The sequence below is a fragment of the Canis lupus genome, chromosome 10 (assembly GCF_048164855.1).
Source record: "Canis lupus baileyi chromosome 10, mCanLup2.hap1, whole genome shotgun sequence".
NCBI lineage: Eukaryota > Metazoa > Chordata > Mammalia > Carnivora > Canidae > Canis > Canis lupus.
The window spans coordinates 56,427,233-56,452,192 of record NC_132847.1 but is presented as its reverse complement, the minus strand read 5'-3'; the positions used below and the strand labels follow the sequence as shown (position 1 = coordinate 56,452,192).

General features: G+C 45.2%; 1 protein-coding gene across 1 annotated transcript in view; it reads right to left on the bottom strand.

Annotated features, from left to right (window-relative positions):
- Positions 1-24,960, bottom strand: part of LOC140641718 (stimulated by retinoic acid gene 6 protein-like) — a 49,226-nt gene that overhangs the window by 14,062 nt on the left and 10,204 nt on the right. Inside the window, exons 2-10 of the mRNA XM_072842026.1 lie at positions 21,786-21,861; positions 19,840-19,940; positions 17,429-17,559; positions 12,075-12,195; positions 10,202-10,247; positions 7,109-7,237; positions 6,702-6,772; positions 5,231-5,342; positions 1,606-1,759 (exon numbers count right to left, since the gene is read on the bottom strand). Of these exons, the coding sequence (XP_072698127.1) occupies positions 1,606-1,759; positions 5,231-5,342; positions 6,702-6,772; positions 7,109-7,237; positions 10,202-10,247; positions 12,075-12,195; positions 17,429-17,559; positions 19,840-19,940; positions 21,786-21,861 (941 nt within the window). The remainder of the gene's footprint in view (positions 1-1,605; positions 1,760-5,230; positions 5,343-6,701; positions 6,773-7,108; positions 7,238-10,201; positions 10,248-12,074; positions 12,196-17,428; positions 17,560-19,839; positions 19,941-21,785; positions 21,862-24,960) is intronic.

Here is a 24,960-nt window from a genome sequence, read left to right as displayed (position 1 = left end):
CTGCCTTTGGCTCAGGTCCTGATCCCAAGATTCTGGGATGGAGCCCCACATCAGGCTCCCTGCTCAGCGGGGAGTCTTCTCCTTCTCCCTGCCACTCCCTATGCTGCTGCTCTGTATGCGTGTGTGTGTGTGTGTGTGTGTGTCAAATAAATAATAAAATCATTTTTAAAAAGATGAATACAAAAAATAAATAAATAAAAAATAAAAAGATGAATACAAATGTTCAAGGGCAACAATAAAGTATGGTGGTATGGAAAAAAGTGGTCCCTGCCCCAGCGCTCATGTAAAAGTAACTTTCCATGTCACATGCAAGAAAGAGAACTTCCCTCAAATAATTCACAGATCTATTTCCTTCTGGTTGCAATATTCCACCAGATTATGAATCTTAAGTAAAAATATCATTTGCAACACCTGTTTCATGGCTTAAGGAACATTTAGAAATTTATAGCCATTAACTAATTGTCAGTGGCTTTTGGGAACCACTTAGCACCCTGTTTCAAGCTCCCATTTAAAGATAAGGAAGTCAAGGCCAAGAGGATAATGACTTGTAATGACACAGAGCTTACCTGACATCTTGTCCAGGGCCTTTCTCAGCAGGAAAGAGGGAAGAACTCTCCTCCCTCCATAGGCAATGGACATAGAATTACAATATTGTTTTCAAAGAAAGCTGCTATTTTAAGGTAAAGTGACCACTATGGACAGATTCATATGTCAAAACCCTAACCTCAGGGACGCCTGGGTGGCTCAGCAGTTGAGCGTCTGCCTTTGGCTCGGGGCATGATCCCGGGGTCCAGAGATCGAGTCCCACGTCGGGCTCCCTGCAAGGAGCCTGCTTTTCCCTCTGCCTGTGTCTCTGCCTCTCTCTCTCTTTCATAAATAAATAAATAAATAAATAAATAAATAAATAAATAAATAAATAAATAAATAAAATATTAAAAAAAAAAAACCCAACCCCTAACCCCCAGTATGATGGTATTTAGAGATGTGGCTTTTGGGAGTACTGCCCTTAGAAGAAGAGACAGGAGCCAGCCTACTTCCTCTCCCGACTCTCTAGCATTGAGGATACAAAGAGAAATCAGGAAGCGGGCTCTGAACAGACACCAGGTCTGCTGGCACCTGGAACTCTCCAGTCTCCTGAACTGGCAAATAAGTGTTTGCTGTTTCTACTACCTGGTCTATGGCAATTTGTTACAGCAGTGTGAAGTAAGCAGAAATTAAATTTGAACAACATATATAAATTTTTCATGTAATCCTAAAGAAAAGCCAAGACTTGCTGTTTTATTTTTTCCAAAGTGAAAAAGATATGATGATTTCAGTTTGTTTCCACTGGCATCAAAACAAAACGGGCTATGTAAAATGGGAAAATTCTCAGGGCCTGTTCAACTCAGCTCCAAACAGGTTTTCACAAAATGGCCTAGATCCTGACCCCATTGGCCTTCTAATCACCCAGAGAGGCATGTTATCAGTTGTAACCCACTTTTCTCCAAAACCAGTCACCTTGTGCAGGTAATAGCAATCCTAGAGCAATCATTATCCCAGGTGTGCACCTGCCACTATCTCTCAGTTTCCCACACCTTCCCAGCAAAGGTGGCAGGACGGTGTTACCTTTGCTGACGCTCATCAGCTCTTTCACCTGCAGGATGACTGGGGTCAGGGTCCCCGTCTGGTTCATGGAGGCAATGTAGTACTCCAGCTCCCCTTCAAACACATCCAGCTCGTCTCTCACAAACACGAACATGCAGAACTCAATGACAATGAACTGGTACAAAGAGCAAACATTTCAAAGTCTCACCTGAGTCCAGCCTACTAGGTGAATAACACATGGATCTTTCTTTGGTTTTGAGGTCAAAACTCTTTGAAGTACAAAACTCATCTGAAATAGACTCTAAACAGTACCAAGATGAGTGGGATTATGACTCCTTTGGAGTCACCCCAAACTCTTTTCTTCACCCTATAGCATACAAGACTAGGTCCTACAAGGGCTCAGGGAACTCTTCCAACATTTATTACATCAAAGTGAAATGAATGCCTGTCAATAAGGAGCGATCTTGGGGACAACTCTAGCCGAATCTGCTCTCCTTCTTGGTGGTAACCAAGTTACAGAAGTACTGTTTCCTGTATATAGTATCTTGGTAGTAACCACATTATAGGAAGTACTGTTTTCCGTAAACATGTCACACGTGCTCACTCCCATCATCCTGGCATCATGCCTTCATGCCACCTACTAGCGTACCAAAACTTCTAGAGTTCCCACTACCATTTTACTTCATCAACCAAATTTTGTCTGTTTTTGAATGTGCAGCCAAATGTTACCATCTTCAGGGAGCTTCTCAAACTAGAATAATTCACTAAACTTTCAGAGTACTTTCATCTTTTTTTTTTTTTTTTCTCTCTTTACATGGCAGGTACTTCATACCACATTGTATCCCCATCTCTTAGACCAGGTCTCTCCCAGACCAAGACTCTTCTGAATCAGCTGTCTTCTCTCTTCCGGGTCTGAGCATGGTGCTTGGCATACAGTAGATAACCATGAAAGACTTAAGGAACACAGTAACGCCAAGTCATGTTGCAGAAAATTCCAGTTGTCCATTAAAACCCATTCTCTCATTCTTTGGGCACAAAGCCGGACTACATTTCCCAGCCTCCCTTGAGTTAGATGTGGCCACATGACATGGTTCTTGCCCGTGGAAGAGGAGTGGAAGGAATGTGTGCTATTCCACACAGGTCTTTGAACCGCCACCCCCCGCCCCATGCATTTCTCCATATACCTTCCCCTTCTGCTGACTAGATGCAGAGGGTGAGGGTTCTTGGGGATCATAAGGCATATGGTGGAAGAATCTGGGTTATGGAAAAACACACGGAGGACTGCTGCCCCCCTCAAATATGAATACCCACTCAACATTGTTATATGGGCGAATATACATATAGTGCTAAAACACTGAAATTTAGGGGTTTATGTGGTACTTCAGCATTACCTACCTAATACATTCATCTAAAACTCAATCACAGGATGAATTTATATAGGTATCATCCAAAATATAACTTGGGGGCAGCCCAGGTGGCTCAGCGGTTTAGCACCACTTTCAGCCCAGGGCCTGATCCTGGAGACCGGGGATAGAGTCCCACATGGGGCTCCCTACATGGAGCCTGCTTCTCCCTCTGCCTGTGTCTCTGCTTCTCTCTCTCTCTCTCTGTATCTCTCATGAATAAATAAAATCTTTTTTTTTTTTTTAAAGATTTTATTTATTTAGTCATAGACACAGAGAGAGAGAGGCAGAGACACAGGCAGAGGGAAAAGCAGGCTCCACACAGGGAGCCCGATGTGGGACTCGATCCCGGGTCTCCAGGATCACACCCCAGGCTGCAGGCGGCACCAAACCGCTGCGCCACCGGGGCTGCCCAATAAAATCTTTAAAAACAACAACAACAAAAGACAACTTGGTCTTGCCAGTTCTATCTCTCCATGTTCACCCCACTTTTGACTCAGACAAGTTACCTCAGGTAACTGACCACATGAAGTGTTTTGATCCTGTGTTTAATAAAATATTAAAGTCAGGGGGATCCCTGGGTGGCTCAGTGGTTTAGTGCCTGCCTTCGGCCTGGCGCGTGATCCCAGGGTCCCGGATCAAGTCCCACATCAGGCTCCCTGCATGGAGCCTGCTTCTCCCTCTGCCTGTGTCTCTGCCTCTCTCTCTCTCTCTGTCTCTCACAAATAGATAAATAAAATCTTAAAAAAATATATTAAAGTCAGAATTATGCCAACATTTAAAATTTTTGTTGAGAAAACACACTTAAATAACGCACCTATGCTGAAACATGATTATCATCCAAGCTCCATAGTTCACACGAGGGTTCACTCTTGGTGTTGCACATTCTATGGATTTGGACAAACATCTAATGACATGTATCTACCATAATAATATCATACAAAGTATTTTCACTGCCCTAAAAATCTTCTGTGCTTTTCCTATTCATCCCTCCCCTCCCCCACCCATGGTAACAATTGATCTTTTACTGTCTCCATAATTTTGCCTTTCAAAATGTCACACAGTTGGAATAACATAATATGTGACCTTCTCAAATTGGCATCTTTCACTTACTATTATGCATGTAAGTTTCTTCCATGTCTTTTCAGGGCTTGATAGTTCATTTCCTTGTAGTGTATCCCCTTGTCTGGATGTACCAAAGATTATTTATCCACCCACTGAAGGGCTCTCGGTCACTCCCATTTTTAGCAATAATGTATAAAGCTGCTACAAACATCCACATGCAGGAAAACTGACTTTTTAGTATGTTAACCTTATACCCTGCAACCTTGCTGTAGCTGCTTATTAGTTCCAGTTGAGTTTTTTTAAGACTTTAAGTAATCTCTATACCCAACGGGGGCTTAAATTTACAACCCCAAGATCAAGAGTCACATGCTCTACTGACTGAACCAGCCAGGTGCCTCTTCTGGAGTTTTTTGTTGCTGTTGTTGATTCTTTTGCGTTTTCCACATACACAATCCTGTTATCTGTGAACAAAGACATTTTTGCTCCTCCCTTCCCAATTGGTATTCCTTTTATTTCCTTTGTCTTGTTACTTAGCTAGGATTTCCTAAGTAAATGTTGAGTGGTGAGGGGAACAGTCTTGCCTTCTTCCAGATCTTAGTAGGAAAGCTTCTAATTTCTCACGATAAAGTATGATGTTAGCTGTAGATTTGTTGTTGATATTCTTTATCAGATTAAGAAAGTTTCCCTCTATGCCTAGGTTGCTGAAAAATTTTCTCACGACCTGGTGTTGGATTTTTTTAAATGTTTCTTCTACATCTATTGGTATGATCATATGATTTTTCTTCTTTCGGTCAGTGATGTGATTGATTACATTAAGTGACTTTTTAACATTTACCAGGCTTGCATATCTGAGATAAATCCCACTTGGTTGTGGTTTATAATTCTTTTCATACATTGCTGGATTGATTTGCTCCATTCCATTGTGGTTCTTTTATCTACCTGTCTCCAATTGTAGGGGCAGTAGTTTGTACCATGACTTCTCTTCTTTTATGGATCTAAGAAGAACTGTTGATTTTTCAATTTGTTCAGATTTTTACTTGCTGTTAGAATGGAGTGGCATCTTGTGAGTTCTTTACATGGTCAAAAGTTCTTTGACCCAGCTTTTAAAGAATCACCCCTGCCCTAAACCATCCATTCTCACTTATAAAAAAGAAAAGAATTTGTTCAGATATACTTACAAGGTACAGGCATATGAAAGCCAACACAATGGTTCCAATCATTCTGCTTGGGAACTGAAAGCAAGGGTCCCACTCATATATTCTGGTTTGGAACCAGGACTTTTTAGACTCCCTGTGAATGAATAAATAACAAGAAAAGAGAGGGTGTAGTTGATAAACAAATGCCTGATTCTTCTGAAAATAACTTCATTGCCTCTGCTTATCTTAGAATCTAATGAGGAGAAAGAACACTGGTGGATTCTAGTTTTCTTTCTCCCCTTATTCTTAAGAACAGAGACTCAATTTTACTCAGTAGAGCAATTCACCAAACTAAAGAGCTATCATCACTCCTGAACTCTCTTACAGCTAAGAGTGACCAAGACTAAGCACAGGCCAATCAGATGTGACCACAGTGTGGTGTGGCGCTTTGGGGAAGGTGCTGAAGTGGAATTGACACAGCTGAGAGGGACCCCATTGCCCTTCCTTCATTTTTCCTGCCTGCTGTCTGAAATGCAGACATGGTGGCCAGTCCAAGCTGGAGCCTACCCAGCATCTACCTTGGACATGGACAGCCTTCATGATGAAAATCATAAGAATGATCAGCAAAGTTCCATGGTGGGCAGTTCAGGGTCGGTATGAACTACCTGCCTCCAAAATTCTTTCACATGAAAAAGAAATCTCCCTCTTGCGTGTCCCACCATTATTTTGTGTTTTCTGCTACATGTAAGCAAATGTAGTTCCAACCAATGTACAAGCTTCATCAGTGTATGACCTTGGACTAGCCACGTCCCTCCTCTGGGGTACATCCTCTTATACATGGTGGCAGTGGCACCATTTATTTTCGGTCACTGAAGACCAGGTGCTTTTGCTTGGCCGTGAGCTGTGTCTTCTTGTATTAGTAACAGCAAAGCAGTCTTTCTCTAGGAACCTGCTCCCTCCCATCAGTCCTTGCGGTTAAGTGAGGCTGAACCACTTCCTATGTTCCAATGTGGAATATGTGACAGGCTTAACAATCCACTTAATCACCCTGCCATAGTAATTGGTTTGGGGAAGGCATGGGCTCCAACTGATCCAATAAATCACAATGGGGGTTTGGTTTGAATTATCAGAAAGAAAAATTTCTTTTTTTCTGGGATCTTAAACCAGGAGGGTATAAGCTTAGAGATTCTGGGGGCCACCACAGGGAGGAAGCCCACCTCACTATGAGGCTAACACAGGCTAAGAGAAAATGAGGCAACTAGCCCTGATTCTGATAACAAGGAAGTCACTGGCTCCATCTGCATCGGAGCTGACCACCTCTAGACTTTTAGTTATGGAAGGCCATGCATTTCTGTTTTCTCTTTAATTTAGTCCAAGTTGAGTGTCTGTCTTTAGCAAACAAACGTCCTGACTACTATGCGCCCTTCCAGTCATCTCACGGTCTGCCACACTGTCAGGGCTCGTCAGCGCTGGTGCAAACACCGAGGGGTGACTGAGGCACCCCGGGGCTTACTGCAGGGGGGGCTTCCTCAGGAGCCGTTTGACGTGCTCTGCCTGGTGAGCTTCCAGGAAAGGCTTTTCTTCCTGTGAGGCGAGAGAAGGGTGTATGCTTAGGCTCACAAATTCTTGTCAGGGTTTGGTCTCTTTAACTGGCTATTGTCACAGAGGCCAGGAATTTGGGTAAAGTTGCTCTTTTGGATTGAGAACAGCGGTTAAGAGAGAGCCTCAAGCCCTGAGCTCTCTGGGTCCAGTTCTGGCTCTGTTCCAGACCAGCCGCGTGACCTCGGCCGATGCAACTCCCCTCCCTGGGTCCGCGTTTCCTCCCGTAGAATGGAGAAGTAGAACCAGCGCCTGCCTCACAGGGCGGTTGTGCCGACTAGACCTGCGGGGACACACACGGGGCTCCCCCTCAGTACTCACCATCGGCAGCTCCCAGCCCAGGTGGACCCTCAGAGACTTGACAAACATGTGCAGGAAGCGGCCCAGCAGGAAGGCCAGGCACAGCAGTGAAGGCCAATAGAACATGACTGTCTCGTACCTCCCCAAAAACTGCAACAGAAGCAGAGCGTGGGGTGCGGGCTGTAGGTGGGCCGAGGCCAGGCCACCGGTAAAGCTGCGGACAGGGGTCTGCCTGTCTGCCCACTCCCTCAGAGTTGGGCGGCCAGTGGTCAATCTCTGCTCACCCGGTCCCATGGCATGAGCAGTGGGTCTACAGTCTAGCAGCCCTGGGTGTGAGTCGTAGCACTTCCATTGTATTTTATACAAAGGGCTTTCGTGGCTTTTTCTTTCTTTTTTTTTTAATATTTTATTTCTTTATTCATGAGAGACACAGAGAGAGAGGCAGAGACATAGGCAGAGGGAGAAGCAGGCTCCCTGTGAGGAGCCTGATGCTGGACTCGATCCCAGGACCCAGGATCACACCCTGAGCCAAAGGCAGACATTCAACCACTGAGCCACCCAGGTGCCCCACGGCTTTTTCTGATCAGGTATCAAATACTGCTACTTTTGGAAAATACACATAACAGAGAGAGATATAGAAAGAGGGGTAATGAGGAGAAACAGGGAGAGGAGGGTCAGAGAGGAGAAAAAAAGAGAGAAGGAGAAACAGAAAGAGAAGAAGGGGAAAAAAGGAAGGAAGGAAGGAAGGAAGGAAGGAAGGAAGGAAGGAAGGAAGGAAGGAAGGAAGGAAGGAAGGAAGGAAGGAAGAGAGGGAGGGAGGGAGGGAGGGAGGGAGGAAAGAAAGAAAGAAAGAAAAAGAAAGAAAGAAAGAAAGAAAGAAAGAAAGAAAGAAAGAAAGAAAGAAAGAAAGAAGAAAAGAAAGAAAGAAAGAAAGAAAGAAAGAAAGAAAGAAAGAAAGAAAGAAAGAAAGAAAGAAAGGCAGGAAGGCCTCATAACTGCCATCATGTTGGCAGCAACAGAAGTTCTCAAGAGTACAGGTCTCTCAAGATATTATTCATAGTTTTTCTGTAATTTTAGTTTCATTTTAATGGAAAAACCCCACACAAAGTATTTTTTCACTGTTTTAAGACAAATAATATTGTGACTTATCTTTCACAATTTAGTGGTTAGTTTCATGGGGATTTTTGTTTTTAAAGATTAATTAATTTATTTCAGAGAGAGTGAGTGTGAGTGGGGGGAAGGGCAGAGAGAGAGAGAGAGAGAGAATCCCATGCAGATTCTGCACCCACTGCAGAGCCAGGTGCAGGGCTTGATCCCACGACCCCAAGATCAAGACCCAAGCCAAAATGAAAAGTCAGACATTTAACCAATGGAACCACTCGGATGCCCCTGGTTTCATGTTTTTTGTTTCCTGAGTACTTGCCCCCATGGGGAGTTAGGTTTTGATGCTGTGATGTTCAGGTACCAGGCAGAAGCATGCTGAGATGTGGGCGCTCATGTCTCCCCCTCATCCTCACCACTGTATGCTCACCACTCAGACATCAGACATCACCACTACCAATATTCCAGTGTCTTTTCTTTGTATCTATCCTTACATATATGTCTATTATAAATTGAAATTATGGGATGCCTGGGTAGCTCAGCGGTTGAGCATCTGCCTCTAGCTCAAGGCATGATCCTGGCGTCTTGGGATCGAGTTCCCCATTGCGCTCCCCACAGGGAGCCTGCTTCTCCCTCTGCCTCTATTTCTGCCTCTCTCTGTGTATCTCATGAATAAATAAATAAATCTTTAAAAAAATAAAATAAATTGAAATTATACCAAATACATAGGCCTGTATACATCGTAATCAGCTTCCCATGTGCTTACAAATTATTTGCAAATGTCACTTTTAATGCTCTGTAATACTGCATTACTTAGATGATCCAATTTTATTTAAAGTTTCTCCTAATATTTGACATTTTTTACTCTTCCAATGTCTCATTTTCATACATAATGCTTCCATGAACACATTTGAGAACACAAGATGAAATCTTTATTATTACCTTGATCTGGATTCTAGTCCCATGATTTTTCACTCATAAGTCCCATTAGCCCCTGAGTCTAACTTTCTTATTTATTGGTGAGCTGGGTATAGCACTACCATACAGCCTTCAAAGTACCTTGAAGCGCCTTGAATCATGCAATAGTTAATCTGGGGGCCTGAGCCTAGGACAGCACCTAGAATAGCAGTACTTAACATTAGTGACTGAGCATAGAGGTAAGAGCCTGCCATTTCCCTTAATTGACCATGAATATTTCAAATTTCAGAAGAACCTCAGGAAGTCTGGAACCTCTCCAAAGAAAATGTCTGTGATCTGGAATCTCTGGCACTGTGAGCAGGGTGGAGGGTATCTCTTTGGGCAGAGGTATGCTAGAATGTTCTCATGCATTTCAGCACAGAGATGCAGAGGGAAGGCCCAGCCCTCAAGCTTGTTTTCCAATCCAGCTCCATCACACCCTCCATGGTTAGTGAAACCTGGGAGAGACTTTGACAAGGCTCCCATTGGCTCCTGCTCCCGGTGGCCTCCTGATGCTCCCCCCACCACCTGCCTAGCAACACTTCTAGATGCAGTGTGATACTCTCTTTCATCTTTCTCCTTTTCCTAGCATACAAGGCTACACAGATGAACCAGTTTCTCAATTCCAAGAGGACAATGCATGGCAAAGCTGGAGGGTTTATCCAGTCCAAGTCTCCCATTTTATAGACAGAGAAAGTAAGGCTATGTGAAGGAGTCAGCCAGACCTGGTCTCAACTCTCAAATCTGCTACTACTTTAGAGTTACTTAATACACTTGGGCCTCAGTTTCCTCACCTATGAAATAGGTCTGCTGAGGAGTTCCCCACCTTGAGGGGCTGCTGTGAACATCAACTGAGAGAACATCTGTCTATGAATGAGCACCTTGATGAATAAAAGATGCTGTACAAATGGAATATCTTGAATGGCTCCAACTTTCCTTTTGCTCACACAAGCAAACTGAGGCCCAGAGAGTGGCAGAGGCTTGTCCAATACCACACAACAAACTGGTCACAGTGACAGGACTGAATACTCTAAACATAGCTCAGTGGGGACTTACCTGCCCATGAGGACACTCTGTGATGTAAAGGATGGTGACAGCAAACCTGCAGGACAAAAACAGGGTTTGGGGTACTATGGCTGCTCCCAGCATATTCCCTGTGAAGAAGCCCAAACGAAAGCAGAGAGGGAGACAAGCCATAAGAGGCTCTTAACTCTAGGAAACAACTGAGGGTTGCTGGAGGGGAGGGGGGTGGGGGGATGAGGCATTAAGGAGGGCATAGGATGTGATCAGCACTCGGCCTTGTATGCAATTGATGAATCTCTGACCTCTATATCCAAAACTAATAATACACTATACATTACTTAATTGAATTTAAATAAAATAATTTTTAAAAGATGAAAAAAAAAAAAAGAGGCCCAGATCCCATCAGCCTGGAGCTACAACCTCCCCTTCCCTTCCTCCTCAGGAAGGTCTCTGTGTACATCCTTCCCAGATCAGACACCCTGCTTATGCCAAAGTACATGCCCCAAATTCATTTAATATGCCTCGAATAGGACCCAATCCCAGAACCCACAGAGCAGAGCCCCTGAGTGATCTCCTTCTCCCTGCCTCTGTCACTCAGGTGGGCAAGCCAAAGCCCACAGAGAGACAGGAATTTGTCCAGAGTCACACTTGGAGCCAGGACCAAGGCCCAGGTCTCCTGACTCTGGCATCTAGGCTCCTTCTGCTCAGACTGGCTTCATTTGTAAACACTGCCCTGAGGAAGGAGCCTAAAGCTTTTGCCCACTGGACGCACAATCCTCTTTGTGTTCCAGCCTGATTCATCTTCTGGGGAGCACAGGTTGCTGAGCCAGTCCCACTACCCTCTCTTCCCCGGGGCGAAGATTTGTCAGAGGCTGACAGACGGCACAGTATTACTCCAAGTCTGACCCTGGATACTCTCTTTTAATTTTATAAAACGAGCCATTTACAAACTTGGGAATGGTAGTCGCTGGTGCGTCAGCTGCTTGCAAGCCCCTGAGGTGGCCTGCACACGGGCCTGAGGATTCCTCTGTCACAGAAAGTGCTGCAGTGTTTGGGGCGGGGCGGGGGGGGGGGCCGAGAACCAGCTCAGTGAAGGGGACAGAGGCTCAAATCCTCTGGCCAGAATGCCTGTGGGATTATTCAATCAGCAAGTAGTCCTGGGGCCAGCTCCATGCTGGTGCTGAGGACATAGACATCAACCAGAAGGTCAAGAAGTTCTCCATCTGTGGGGTCAACAATCCATGAAGGAAGAACATGTATCTATCACTAGGCCAAGTAGGGGAGGCTGATCCACAGGGGGAACAGCCACATATAGACAAGGAGGTCAGAATGCATGAACCACAAGGGTCCCTCTTATTCTCTAACATGTTCCCTGGGGCACAGCGAGGATATGATAGCATGTCTGCTGAGTTAGTGGGTGAACGAAGGAATGCAGGAGTGTGGTATGACTTAAGGTGTGTGCTAGAGATCGTGGGGGATGGAGAGAGAGGGGAGGCCAGACTGCAATGGCCCTCAATGTTGAACTGAGGTGCATGGATTTTCTCCTGGGCTCCCAGGAGATATGTGACAACACAGAGAAACATCATTCACACAGGACTCCTGCATCCCCCTATGGGATCCTTGGCAGTTTACAGAAATGAAGTTTGCTATATCCCTGACTTCTGGGAATAGTCTAATCATGAGTGGCCCATGAAGCAGAAAGAATGGTGCCCTGACCTTCTGCAGCCTTCAATGCAGGCCCACAGAGAGGGCACAATGGGACCTGGGACCAGTCACCCTGCCATCATGAGCCCCAGGTCTGGGCAAAGATCCTCAGGGAGCTCTCAGGTCACCTCCAGCCCTTTGTCCAGAGTTCAGCCATGGCCAAAGGAGTCACAGGAAGGCAGACAGGCAGCATCCGTCTTACCAGATCAGAGAGTAGCTGAAGCCGAGGATGGAGCTGACCAGCTGGAACTCCGACGAGAGGCAGGCAAAGAAGGGGAAGTGGGACAGGCCGACTTCCATGCCTCCAATCAGCAGCACAAAGGCTGGGAGAGACAGGGCCAGAGACGCTGTGAGTCCGCTTCTCCCGGGCTCAGGGTGTCCCAAGGAAGCTATGGGACTTCTCACCGACTTCCAGTCACAGGCCTCAGGACCCAAGGAGATGAGAGGACAAGCCCCAGCTTAGCAAGAAGGAATGCAGGAATGTCTTTCTGTCTTGCAACAGACCTTCCCTGGGACTCTTCCATGCCAGGCACTGGCTAAGTATTGAGATGTAGAAGACCTGGCCCCTGCCTCTGGCCAGCTCACAGTATGATGTGTGGAGACAGGCCATATAAGTGAACAAACAGCAATCACCAAGAGAAGAGCCCTGCAAATACACCATAGCAACACAAGGACTGGTGATGTGTGTGTGTGCAATACCTCTTGCAACCACTACCTACTTTCTAAACAAGGCAATGATAATATTCATTCTACCACTGACTCACTCTTAGAGGATCTAACAGGATCCAGGAAAATCTAACCATGCAAGATGACCTTTACAAAGTATCTGCTTTGAGCCAGGTTCAGAGCCAGGCACTCAGGCTATGGGAAGAATGAACAAGTTCCTTGCTCTGAGATGCTTACAGCCCCAAAGAGAAGACAGGGAGGAAGGTGAGTGTTGTATTACCAGAGACATAGTCAACCTGCTGTGGGACAAAAAGTAGAAGCCAATGACTTCACCTGGGGTCTGTGTCAGGGAAGGCTTCCCAGAGGTGGTGACATTTAGCAAGGCCAGGAAATGCAAGCAGGAGTTTGTAAGATGGAGAGGAGAAGGGAAGAAAGGGCATTCCTCACTCAGAGGAGGGGGATGGCCAGTTGGGGTTGGTCAATATTTATGTGCATGTGAGCATTGGGAGGCTGGCAGGGACAGACTATATACAAGGAAGAATTTATGTAAGGATAGAAGACACAACAGCATCATTTTGCAATCTACCTGAAATCCCCATCACAGAAGCAGACAGAGCAACTAAGATGGCAAAACCAAACCCAGAGACAACACCTATCAGAAATCTAGGTCTCAAGACCATTTGGTATCAATACCCGAGTAAGAAGAAGCAGAAGAAGGCAGTGGGATGTCTGAAGGGCCCAACAGTAGAATCCCAAAGTGCCAGCAGACACGAGACACCAAAGCTGAAATCCCAGCTGAAAGCAGGCAAGGTGCTGAAGGCCGAGATTCGCAGGTGAGAAGAAGCACGGTATGCTGGTGCTGGAGCGGGCAGGCCTGTGACCTCCCTATGCTGAATACCTCAGGCCCCTGCTGGGATGGGGCCCCCCAAGGAGGTGGCCTGCGGACAGACAGTAAACTCCAAAGTGGGAGGACCGTAAGACTCCTAGGAGTTGGGAAACAGCGTGTCCAGACACAAGTGGAGGAAAGAAGTTGACTCAGAAAGTATGAGGATAACAGGAGGATACGCCTCTATAATCACTATGTGAAAAAGAAGAGAGGAATCTAGAGCCATGAAGCAGGAAATGATGTTCTGACCCTGCCAGATGCTCCACAGCATTGGTCTTTAGGGACCTGTAAATCCAGACAGCAATTAGATACTAAGATACACACAGATACACATACTAAGATGGCTGTAATTGTTTTAAAAATAGAAAATACTGTTGGGGAGGATGTGGAGAGACTGAAGCCCTCCCATGCTGCAGATCGATGGACCAGAGCAGAGTCCAGAAACAGACCCATACGTATGTAGCCAACTGATGCCGACAAAAGTCCAAGGGCAATTTTGTGGGCAAAGGGTAGGTTTTTGAAATAAGCAGTGCTAGAAAAAATGGGTAACTAAAGGCAAAAAACAAACAAAAAAAACCCCCCAAAACCCTTCAATCCATACCTTACATTATATGCAAAAAATTAATTCAAAATGTATCATAAACTTAAATGCAAAATATCATAACTATAAAACTTCCAGCAAAAACACAGGAGAAAATCTAAATGACCTTAGATTGGGCAAAGATTTCTTCTATGAGACTGTAAGCATGATCCATAAAAGAAAATGAATAAATTAGATTTCATCAAAACTTTAAGTGAGCTTTCAAAAATTGTTGGAGCAAATGCAGTTCAGACATCTGATAACAGACTTACATACAGAACTAGATCTAGAACTATCAAAACTCAATATGAAGAAAACAAAAACCCTAATTTTTATTAATAAGGAAAGTGATTTGGACCTTCACCAAAGATGTTAGAGGGACAGCAAATGAGCACATGAAAATATGCTCAATATCATCAGTCATTATGAAAATGCAAATGAAAACCACAATAAGACATGACTATGTGCCTCTTAGAATGGCTAAAATTAAAAAGACTTTGTTTCGTTTGTTTTTTAGGTTCTACATATGAATGAAATCAGATGGTGTTTGTCTTTCTCAGTCTTACTTCACTTAGCATTAGACACTCTAGGTCCATCCACATTATTGCAAATGGCAAAATCTCATCCTTTTTATGGCTGAGTAATATTCCTATGTGCGTGCGTGCGCGTGTGTGTGTGTAGCACATCTTCTTTATTCATTTATTGATGGGCACTTGGGATGCTCCCATTTCTTGCCTATTGTAAATAACACAGGTGCTTGTATCTTTTTAACTTAGTGTTTTCATTTTCTTTGGGTACATACCCAGCAGTGGAATTACTGGATCATCTAGTAATTCTATTTTTAATTATTTAGGACTCTCCATACTGTTTTCCACAGTGGCTGTACCAATTTACATTCCCACCAACAGTGCATGAAGGTTCTTTCTTCTCTACATCCTCGCCAACATTTGTTATTTCTTAAACAAACAAACAAACAAAAAGTAGAATCAGATCTATATTTCTAGAGAACAAACTGATGGTTGCCAGCAAGGGAGTGCAAAGTGGGTGAAAGGGTCTTCCAGCCTGCCAGTTATGGAATGAATAATGAACAGGTCACAGGACTAAAAGGCACAGCACAGGGAAGATAGTCAACGATATTATAATAGTGCTGTATGGCGATAGATGGTAGCTACATTTGCCTGGAGCAGAGCATAACATATAGAGATGTTGAATCACTAGGGCTGTATACCTGAACCTAATGTAACATTGTGCATCAACTATACCCAGAATAATTTTTTTTGTGTGGAGAGAGAGTGCATGCACAAGTGGGAGTGGGAGAGAGGGACAGAGAAAGGAGAAAGAGAACCCTTTAAAAAAAGAAAGATTTATTTATTTATTTGAGAGAGAGAGAGAGAGTGCAGCAGGGAGGAGCAGAGAGAGAAGAGAGAGAGAATCTTAAGTAGGTTCTACCCTACTAAAACAGAGCCAGACAGCCAGACATGGTGTTCAGTCTCACAACCCTGAGATCATGACCTGAGGTGAAATCAAGAGTCAGGTGTTTAACTGACTGAGCCACACAGGTGCCCCCCAAGTTTTTTAATAAAGAGAACTGACAACAACAATATAAATAAAAAATAAAAAGACTGACCATGTGTTACCAAGGACATAGAGAAACTGGAAGTCTCACATATCAATGATGGTTATCTAAAATGGAACAATCACTTTGGAAAACAGTTTGACGATTTCTTTTTAAAAATATGATCTGGAGCATTGGAGTGGTTCAGTGGTTTAGCGTCTGCCTTTGGCTCAGGTGGTGATCCTGGGGTCCTGGGATCGAGTCTCACATCAGGCTTCCCACAGGGAGCCTGCTTCTCCCTTTGCCTATGTCTCTGCCTCTCTCTCTGTGTGTCTCTCATGAATGAATAAAGAAACTTTTTAAAAACTTTTTTTAAAAATCTAAATATAAAAAAGTATGATCTACTACATGAAGTATATGATCTAGCCATTCCATTCAAAGGTAAAATGGAAACCAGGAAAAATGGAAGCACAGGTACACACAAAGATTTGTACACAAATATTCATAGCAGCTTTACTTACAATAGCTAAAAATGCAAATAAATTAAATGTCAATCAAGAGTTGAATGGGCAGGCACCTGGGTGGTCTGGCTGGTTACAAGGCCAACTTTGGGTTTCAGCTCAGGTCATGGTCTCAGGGTCATGGAATTGAGCCCCACTTTGGGCTCCAGCTCAGTGCAGAGTCTGCTTGAGATTCTCTCTCTCCTTCTCCTCCTGCCCCTCCCCCCACTCACTCACTTTCTCTCTCTCTCTCATCAATAAATAAATCTTAAAAAAAAAAAAAAAAAGAGGTGAATGGGCACAGGAACTCTGTTTTCTCCATATAGTAGAACACAACTTAGCAATAAAAAAGAATGAATTTCTGGCATGGTTAAATGCGTATGAATCTCAAAATAACTATGCCATGTGAAAGAAACTATACCCCAAAGGAAAGTACATTCTGTATAATTCCATTTAAATAATTTTTTTTTATTTATTTATGATAGGCACACAGTGAGAGAGAGAGGCAGAGACACAGGCAGAGGGAGAAGCAGGCTCCATGCACCGGGAGCCCGACGTGGGATTCGATCCCGGGTCTCCAGGATCGCGCCCTGGGCCAAAGGCAGGCGCTAAACCGCTGCGCCACCCAGGGATCCCCCATTTAAATAATTTTTAATAAAATATCAGAAATGAGGGCAGTAATGCAATAGGGGGAAGGAGAGATTACAAAAGAGGACAAGGAAACTTACGGGGTTCATTGTCTCAATTGTGGTCATGATTTCATGAATATAAACATTTGTCAAAACTTATCAAATCATATATGCCAAAGAGATATGTGATAGTATATCATTTCAGTTTTAATTTGCATTTCCCTAAAGACTAATGAGATCTTGGTAGACATTTGCTCAGACAGGCCTGGAGGCCCTGAGAGAGGTGGGACAGAGAGGTTCAGAGTCACTGTATTAGGGTGACTGAATCTGTATACTAGAGTGATCCTTCAGGGAGAATATGAGGCATGGGAAATGAAGAGGCTTCAGACCAATGGCCCCAGAAATAAGCATTGTTCTGTAAGGAGGAATCCCAGGGCTTGTTGATATGAAGAAGGCAGAAATGGCTAGGACTCAAGAGAGTTTTGGGCTAGGTAATGATGAATTTAATTTTGAGCCTTTGTTCTATGTCTAAAGGAGCTCTAAATCTCACTGGGAGAAAGCCCCACAAACAAGCTTTGAGACCTGGCAAGCTAGACATTTTCCTTGGGCAAGTAACAGCTAGGGAAGAACACTGACTCTCATAACATTTATCCTTTGATCTCAGGGAACCTGTGCCAGGCGGTCTCTGAGAGCAAGACCTGCCATGGCAAAATGCCCAGCAAGTATGAGGCAGCCTTTACCTTGGGCCCACTGCGGAATCTGCAAGGGCTGGTAGCCTTCTGAGAACAAGAACATGACCTTGTTGGCCGTGGCCCCAAAGGCGATGCCATAGGACCATCGGTTACTAAAGGTGCCCACGAAGTCCAGAGGTCTGTGAACAAGAGAAACAGCTTGTGAGGCCAGAGAGTGGCTCATTCCCACAGGTCATCTCCAAGATAGCAATCTCACCCTGAGGAGGGATTACTGGGTAGTGAATTATTCATTTCAACTGACATTTTCTGAGACCCTCAGCTCCAATTCTGGGGTAAGTGTGGATTCAGGGTACTGAAGCAGGAAGACAAAAATCTTTGCCCTTGAGAAGCTCAGGTCCTGGGGGAGGGGGACACAAGCAAGGACACCACTAGCCATGACAACAAACAAAATAGGATGAGTTTCACCTATGAGAGGCACAGGCAATAGGACTTAAGAGACCTAAACAAGGAGTATGTGCTTGGCAGGCTTGGGGGAGCATGCCCCGCACCCTGCCACTGTGAGGGTTCCAATACCCCTAGGAAGGTCTGGGTAGCATTAGCTGGGCTGGTTCCATGCAAGCCTACCTTTTCAGCCAAAGCTGATTGGACCAGGGGTGACCACCTGACTTTGGATGGGCCAATCAGATGCCTGGCCTTGCACTTTGGGTTTCTGACGCTGAGAACAGGAACCAGTCAGCTGTCAAAATTCTGTTCTGGAAAGTCATGCCAGGTTGGAATCAGAGTCAGGAGCAATGCATGGAGGCAGGGACCTGGGGGCAGGATCTGGATCTCACCTCCTGCCTCGCTTGTCTTGCTGTCTTCCCCTTCAAGGCTTAGCTCAATGAGCACCTCCTCTGGGAAGCCCCCCACCATCACCCAAACTACTCCCAGCAGGCCCAGCGGGTTGCTGCCTTGCCTGTGTCCCCTCAGCATGAACAGTGTGGCCATATTTCAGCACACCTCTCTTGCTATCTGTTGGTCTAGGAAACAAGAAGCTCCAACGGGTGGCACCTAGCACAGGCCATTGAAGAGAGTAAGTGCTCACTACATGTTCACAGACACGCATTTTGTTGATGTGAACCAAACTTAATCAGTACCTCAGAGATACATGAGACTGTTGCCATATCTTTAAAACAGATAACAACCCCCGCTCCACTCATGTCAGAGACACTGTGGGTGACAAATGAAGAAATACTTGACAAACTGTCATGTGCCATGCACATGTGAGGGGCTTTCAATGAGAACTACTCAGAAAAGCAGGGGTTTTGATGGGAAAGTGGCCAGGGAGCAAGCAAGTTGTGCCATTAGCAACTGAATTCAAAGTAGTTCAACATGACCCATACAGAGCTCCTACCACTTAAAAAGTCCTGTACCAGGCCCTGCGTGTCCAATACCTGGGAGGGTATACCTCTGCGCCCCACCCAGTGTGGCTCAGACCCAGCAGTTTGGGAGCAGTTGAGACCTCCATTGGGTTGTATCCAGATTGAGTCTGCTAGTCAGAGCTGGTACAGAGACTCCCTGAACACTGCAGGTGGATTTGTCGCCCTGAAGCCTTAGGTCACCATTAGCCTTGGTCTTGACACCCTGGCTTCCTCTCCCTTCTCCAGATCCCACGGCTGAGACCTTCGCATGTTTACAGGCTTGAGCCTGCTTAGCATATGATACTGGGGGAATCAGAGCAAATATCAACCAGACCTCGGTTAAAGCTCTTGTCACTTAGTTAGCTGTGTGGACTTGGGCAAGTCACTTAACCTCTCTGAGCCTGAGTTTGCTCATACACTACATGAGGATAAGAACCGCCAGCATGCTAGGTTGGCAAAAGGGTTCATCCATGGAATATAGGCAAAACAAATGATTCACAGGCCACGGTCCCTGTGCAATAACTGTTATCTGCTTTATTATCATTATTATTTTGAATTATTAAGGGGTGATGCAGCAGAGATATGAGCAATTAGAGCTTAAGGAGAAACTGATAACAGGTGCAGAGACAGGATGGCTGAGCCAGCACAGCCCGGAAAGCAGCCTGGTCCAAGCAGATCTCCCTGTGAGTGACTCATGGCACCATCCCAGCATGAATGCTTGCTGCTGCAGGCGCCGACCAAGAACTCTTCCTCCTGCTTCCTGAGGCAGCCATAGTGCTGGGTGTGGGAAGGCCCTTCCCATAGTGAGCTGAGCCTCCTTGAGATGTTTTCATCACATCTGGGCAGCCCTGGGTGCTGAGACTGCATGAGCTTGGACACCGATTCCGAACTCCCAGAGCTGGGCTGGGGTGAGGCAGGGAGGGGAAGAAGTAGGGGGAGGAGGCAAGGCCCCTTGCCTTGCCTGGAGAGGCAGCGGGGAGTAACCCTGGCCTTATAACAGGTGTTGACCCCAAACACAGGACACCCCAAGCTGTAGTGATCAGCCCGAGCTCCACTCACATGATGATTTCAAAGCGCTTTCCCAGGAGGCGGGAAGTTTCATCTCTCTGCTTACGGTGATCTCGTTTTTGGAGAAAGGACAAGACCAAAATGATGAAGAGCTAGGGGAAGAGAAGATGGGAGTGTCAGTGGGAACATTCATCCTCAGTGCAGCCCTGGGGCCCTTCCCTGAAAGAGAAAGTGAGGGTCAGGAGAGGACGTAGAGTGTCTGACTCCTCAGACCCCCCCAACCCCAAGTCAAGGAGCTGGCTGCACATACCCCTGAGTTTTCAGAATATTTTTTTTAAGATTTTATTTATTTATTTATGATAGACAGACAGAGAGAGAGAGAGAGAGAGAGAGAGAGGCAGAGACACAGGCAGAAGGCAAAGCAAGCTCCATGCCGGAAGCCTGATGTGGGACTCAATCCTGGGACTCCAGGATCGTGCCCTGGGCCAAAGGCAGGCGCTAAACCCCTGAGCCACCTAGGGGTCCCCTTCAGAATGTTTTGTATTGAGTTTTCCTCTGTGTTGCCCTGAACAGGTTCAGGTCTCGTCTTCCCCACATATTGACTGGAAGAGAGACCTAACTTCTCTGAACTTCCATTTCCTTATCTGTAAAAAGGGGTTAATGCCTGTCAGGTTGCAAATCCTTCTTTGCTTTTTTTTTTTTTTTCTCCTCCTGTGGATTCAATCATATTCTTATATTCTTACATCCTTGATGCCCCTTTATCAGAAACTTCTTGAGGATTGTCTACACTTGCTGTCTTCATTTCCTCACTTGTTACTTGCTCTTCAGCCCCTAACCTGGCTTCACACCCATCCATGGAAACAGCTCTGGTCAAAGCCAAAAATTATCATCAATCCAATGGAAACCTGAAGCTCAAATCTGGCTTGATCACTCAGCCGAGTTTCACCAGGTTGACCACTTCCTCCTCTTAGAAACACCCTCTTCCCTAGGCTTCCAACAGCCATGAATTTCTGGGTGCTGTCCATTACCTCTCAACCTCCTCTGCTGGATTATTCTTTATTCAACCACGAAAGTCGGGAGTTCTTCATAGTTTAGTCCAAAGACCACTCCTTCTATTATTGCGTCCTCTCATACATGTCCATGCTTTCAATGGCCACCAAAGCACAGAAGACTCACAAGGCCACCAAAGCACAGAAGACTCTTCAGCCTAGACCTTGTACATGAGCTCCATAACTGTTTATCTAACTACAGGGTTGGCATTTCTTTTTGACATGTTGAGAGTTTCTTAAATTCAGTATGTCTTAAATGGAACTCATAATTTGCATCCCTGCCCTGTACCTTCAACCACCCAAATGCTGATCTCTTCTGGTTCCCCTTAACTAGTGAACGGCAGGTACCACCATCCTTCTGGCTGCACAAGTTAGAAACCCACGTCATCCTCAACCCTTCCTCTCCCTAACTTCTTTATCCCACACACTACCCAGTCCTACTGTTTCACCTCCCAGATGTCTTGAGCTCACCACCACCATCAAGGATGAGCTAAAATGTGACCCACAATGTAACCAGAATGATCATTTTAAAAGGGAAATCTGATCACACCAGCCGCATGCTAGAAACACTCCAGTTACTTCCCACTGCACTAAAAATGCAGGTACCACTCACACTCTCCATTCCCCTCCTCCACAGGGCCTTTGCACGTGCTCCCCCCTCTGCTTGAAAGGCTCTTCACCACATCTCCCTTCAGATCTCAGCTGTCATTGCTTCCTTAGAAGAGTCTTTTGTCTTTTTTGACTCCCTTAAAAACCAGTGTCCTTTACTCTTCAGCCTTTAAAAGCCTTCTTCTACCTGCCTTTTTGGTGCATAATACAAAAGAGCTAGTCAAGAAAATTCAGCTGATGTCTCTCTGCTGATCTTTCAGGCCACTTTGGGAGTCTGTATATGGGGGTGACCCAATTCCCCCCACCCTCTGCTCCACACTCTCCCCTGCCTTTACTTACTGATGGGATGAGAGAATAATGGAGGAAGAGCTCCAAGTCCACTGAGCCAACACAGGTGCCATTTAGCTGCCTGATTCTGAAAAACAGCCAAAAACACATTCTCATCATCAGTCACTGCTGCAATCACTGACCCATCAGCCTTGAGCATCACTGTCAGGAGTGCAGCTTGTACCCTACTAAGATCATCTAATCTTTCTTAACTTTGCTTCCTCAGGGCTGATACTGCCTACCTGGGATGTGTCTTCCCTAGGTGAATTCATCTTCATTCATATTTCTTTCTCCAACTTGATTATCAATCCAACTTTCCTGCTAACTGGATCTAACTCCTCTCTTTTAAAAAAATTATTTTTAAAGTAATCTCTACACTTAACATGGGGCTCAAACTCAGGACCCCAAGACCAAGAGATCCATCAACTGAGCTAATCAGGCATCCCTAACTCCTTCCTTTCTTGATGACATAGTTGGGGATAGATTCAGGCTCTGTGAGGCCCAAAGCTTCTATAATTTGGACATTTTTTTTTCAAATAGAACTATAAAGTAATCTTAAAAGTAATCTTACCTTTTTATATTTTCAGGAAAACATACCACCATGAAACACTTAACAAAGGTGCCCATCTCTCCCCCCAAGCCTGGGAAGGGCCCTCCCTAAGCAGTGAGGCTTGAGCTTCACGAACTTCACAGGAAAGCCACGGTCATTCAGACCACAGGCTGCGGACTGTGTCCTCTCCAGGCTTCCTTCTGCAGGACTGGGATGCTGGGGGGCCTCGTGTCTAAAACATAAGACAGCAGTTCCAAACTTCTCTTGACAGGGACCCTCTCCTTTCTGGGCTCCTTCATACTTTGTTCTTGATGCTCAGATGCCACCACACCCCCTCTGCACGCTCACCAGTGCCCATAGATCCATGCTGACTCTAACCCCCATCCCTAAACCATCTGTCTGGCCGTCTCCAGGCTTCCTTCCCCAGCCAGCTCCGGCCTTTCCCTCGGAGGGAAAAGAGTGCTCCTTGGGGAAACCCATGAGCAGGGCACATTCCCCTCTAGTTTTTAAAAATCCTGATATTCCCCAGTTATATCTAACCATGAGTCTGAAAGATCTAGAAATGGTGGGGAAGGTGTGGGAACCCTGGGTCATCAGAAATGCGATAGAACTATACGGTCCCACTTCTGCCTTTAGGAAGGTACACAGAGCACATATATTAGCCTCCCCATCCCGCACAAAACCCTTAAAATGATAAAGATGTGGTTTTTCATTTTTAATTTTTTAAAAGATTTATCTATTTTGAGAGAGAGAGAGTACAAGCAGGGGGAGGGCAGAGGGAGAGGGAGAAGCAGACTCGCTACTGAGTAGGGAGCCTGACATGGGGCTTGATCCCAGGACCCCGGTATCACATGCTGAGCTGAAATCAAGAGTCTGCTGCTCAACCGACTGAGCCAGCCAGGCATCCCAAGATGTTTTTTTGTTTTGTTTTGTTTTGTTTTGTTTTTGTTTTTGTTTTTGTTTTTTTGAAAAGAAAGAAAGAAAACAGAGATATTCGAAGGCAAGAAGGGAATCTATTAGGGACAGAACCTATGAGAAGACCCTGAATTGGGATCCCTGGGTGGCGCAGCGGTTTAGCGCCTGCCTTTGGCCCAGGGCGTGATCCTGAAGATTCGGGATCGAATCCCACGTCGGGCTCCCAGTGCATGGAGCCTGCTTCTCCCTCTGCCTGTGTCTCTGCCTCTCTCTCTCACTGTGTGCCTATCATAAGTAAATAAAAATTTAAAAAAAAAAAAGGAAGGTCTATAAAAAAAAAAAAAAAAGACCCTGAATTATGGAGGGCATTTAGGATTACAGCAAAGAGAAAAGGCATGAGCCAATAAGGCTACAGTGTGGGGCCCCACACAAAGGGCTCTACATCCACAGTGCCAGAGGGGAAGCAGGACAGGGTTGCCAACAGCCCATCCAATGATGAACTGGGGTCTCACAGAGACACAACTGTCCTCCCCACTGTCTGCTGACCACCCAGGGGCAATAGAGGTTGTCACCAGTAGTATAGATGGGTCACAGAGAGAGAGACAGGTAGTGCTCTGGATCACGGGTTGTCCTGTGATAGACCAGGAGCTTCAGCTTCCAGATGGCCAGTCCCTGGAGCACTCCCCCAATGGTGCCTCCCCCTCCAACCTGCTGCCCTGACAACAGCCTTAGGACTAGCCACCTTTCACGAAGCAGGTAACTCACCTTCACCCCCCTAGTGGCCACTCAGTCACAAAGATAAGCACACAATCAAGAGTCATCAAACATCTGAGGAAAGATTACACCACAAAAGGGAGGCAAAAGTTCAAGAAGGAGAAACTTACTCTTGAGGAGACATGAGTTAATACAGAACCTCTCTGAGATCATTATTACAGAAAATCCTCTACAAGAAGCATAAATCTTGGAGGAAGCAGAGGAGTTCAAAGAGTTACAGCAGGAAAAGGACTTAGCAAAACTTACTGTTAACCCTGAGCACAGGATTTTAAGTAAATATATATTTAAATAAATACAGATAGATAGATAGATAGATAGATAGATAGATAGATGATAGATAGATAGATAGATAGATAGATAGATAGATAACATTCTTAGAAATACAAGGCCTCAAAAGACCCTCTGGGGAAAAAAGTGACAGAAATTCTCAAGAAATAAGAGGATTTAGGAAGAAGGAGAAGGGTTTAAAAGCAACAGCCAACAGAAAAATGAGTAAAATATATTGTTAAATATCAGGGTGCCTAGGTGGCTCAGACCCTTGATTTCAGCTCAGGTCATGATCTCAGGGCTGTGGGATCCAGCCCCACATCTGGCTCTGTGCTTAGCAGGGAGTCTGCTGGGGATTCTCTCCCTCTCGCTCTGCCCCTACCCCTGCTCATTCTCTAAACAAACAAACAAACAAACAAACAAACAAACATCTTGGTAAGTAGTTACTGTGACAAAAAACGTGTGAAATGCCAATTTGGAGGTAAAACACTGGGCCATATCCCGCAGCAGGGGGGGAGGGGCCCAAATATGCAATAAGTTCTTAAAATTATAACTAGTAGTAAAAGTAGAAGATAAAATGCTATCTTATCTATTAAATTGGGAATTATTTTTTAATAATAAATTTATTTTTTATTGGTGTTCAATTTGCCAACATACAGAATAACACCCAGTGCTCATCCC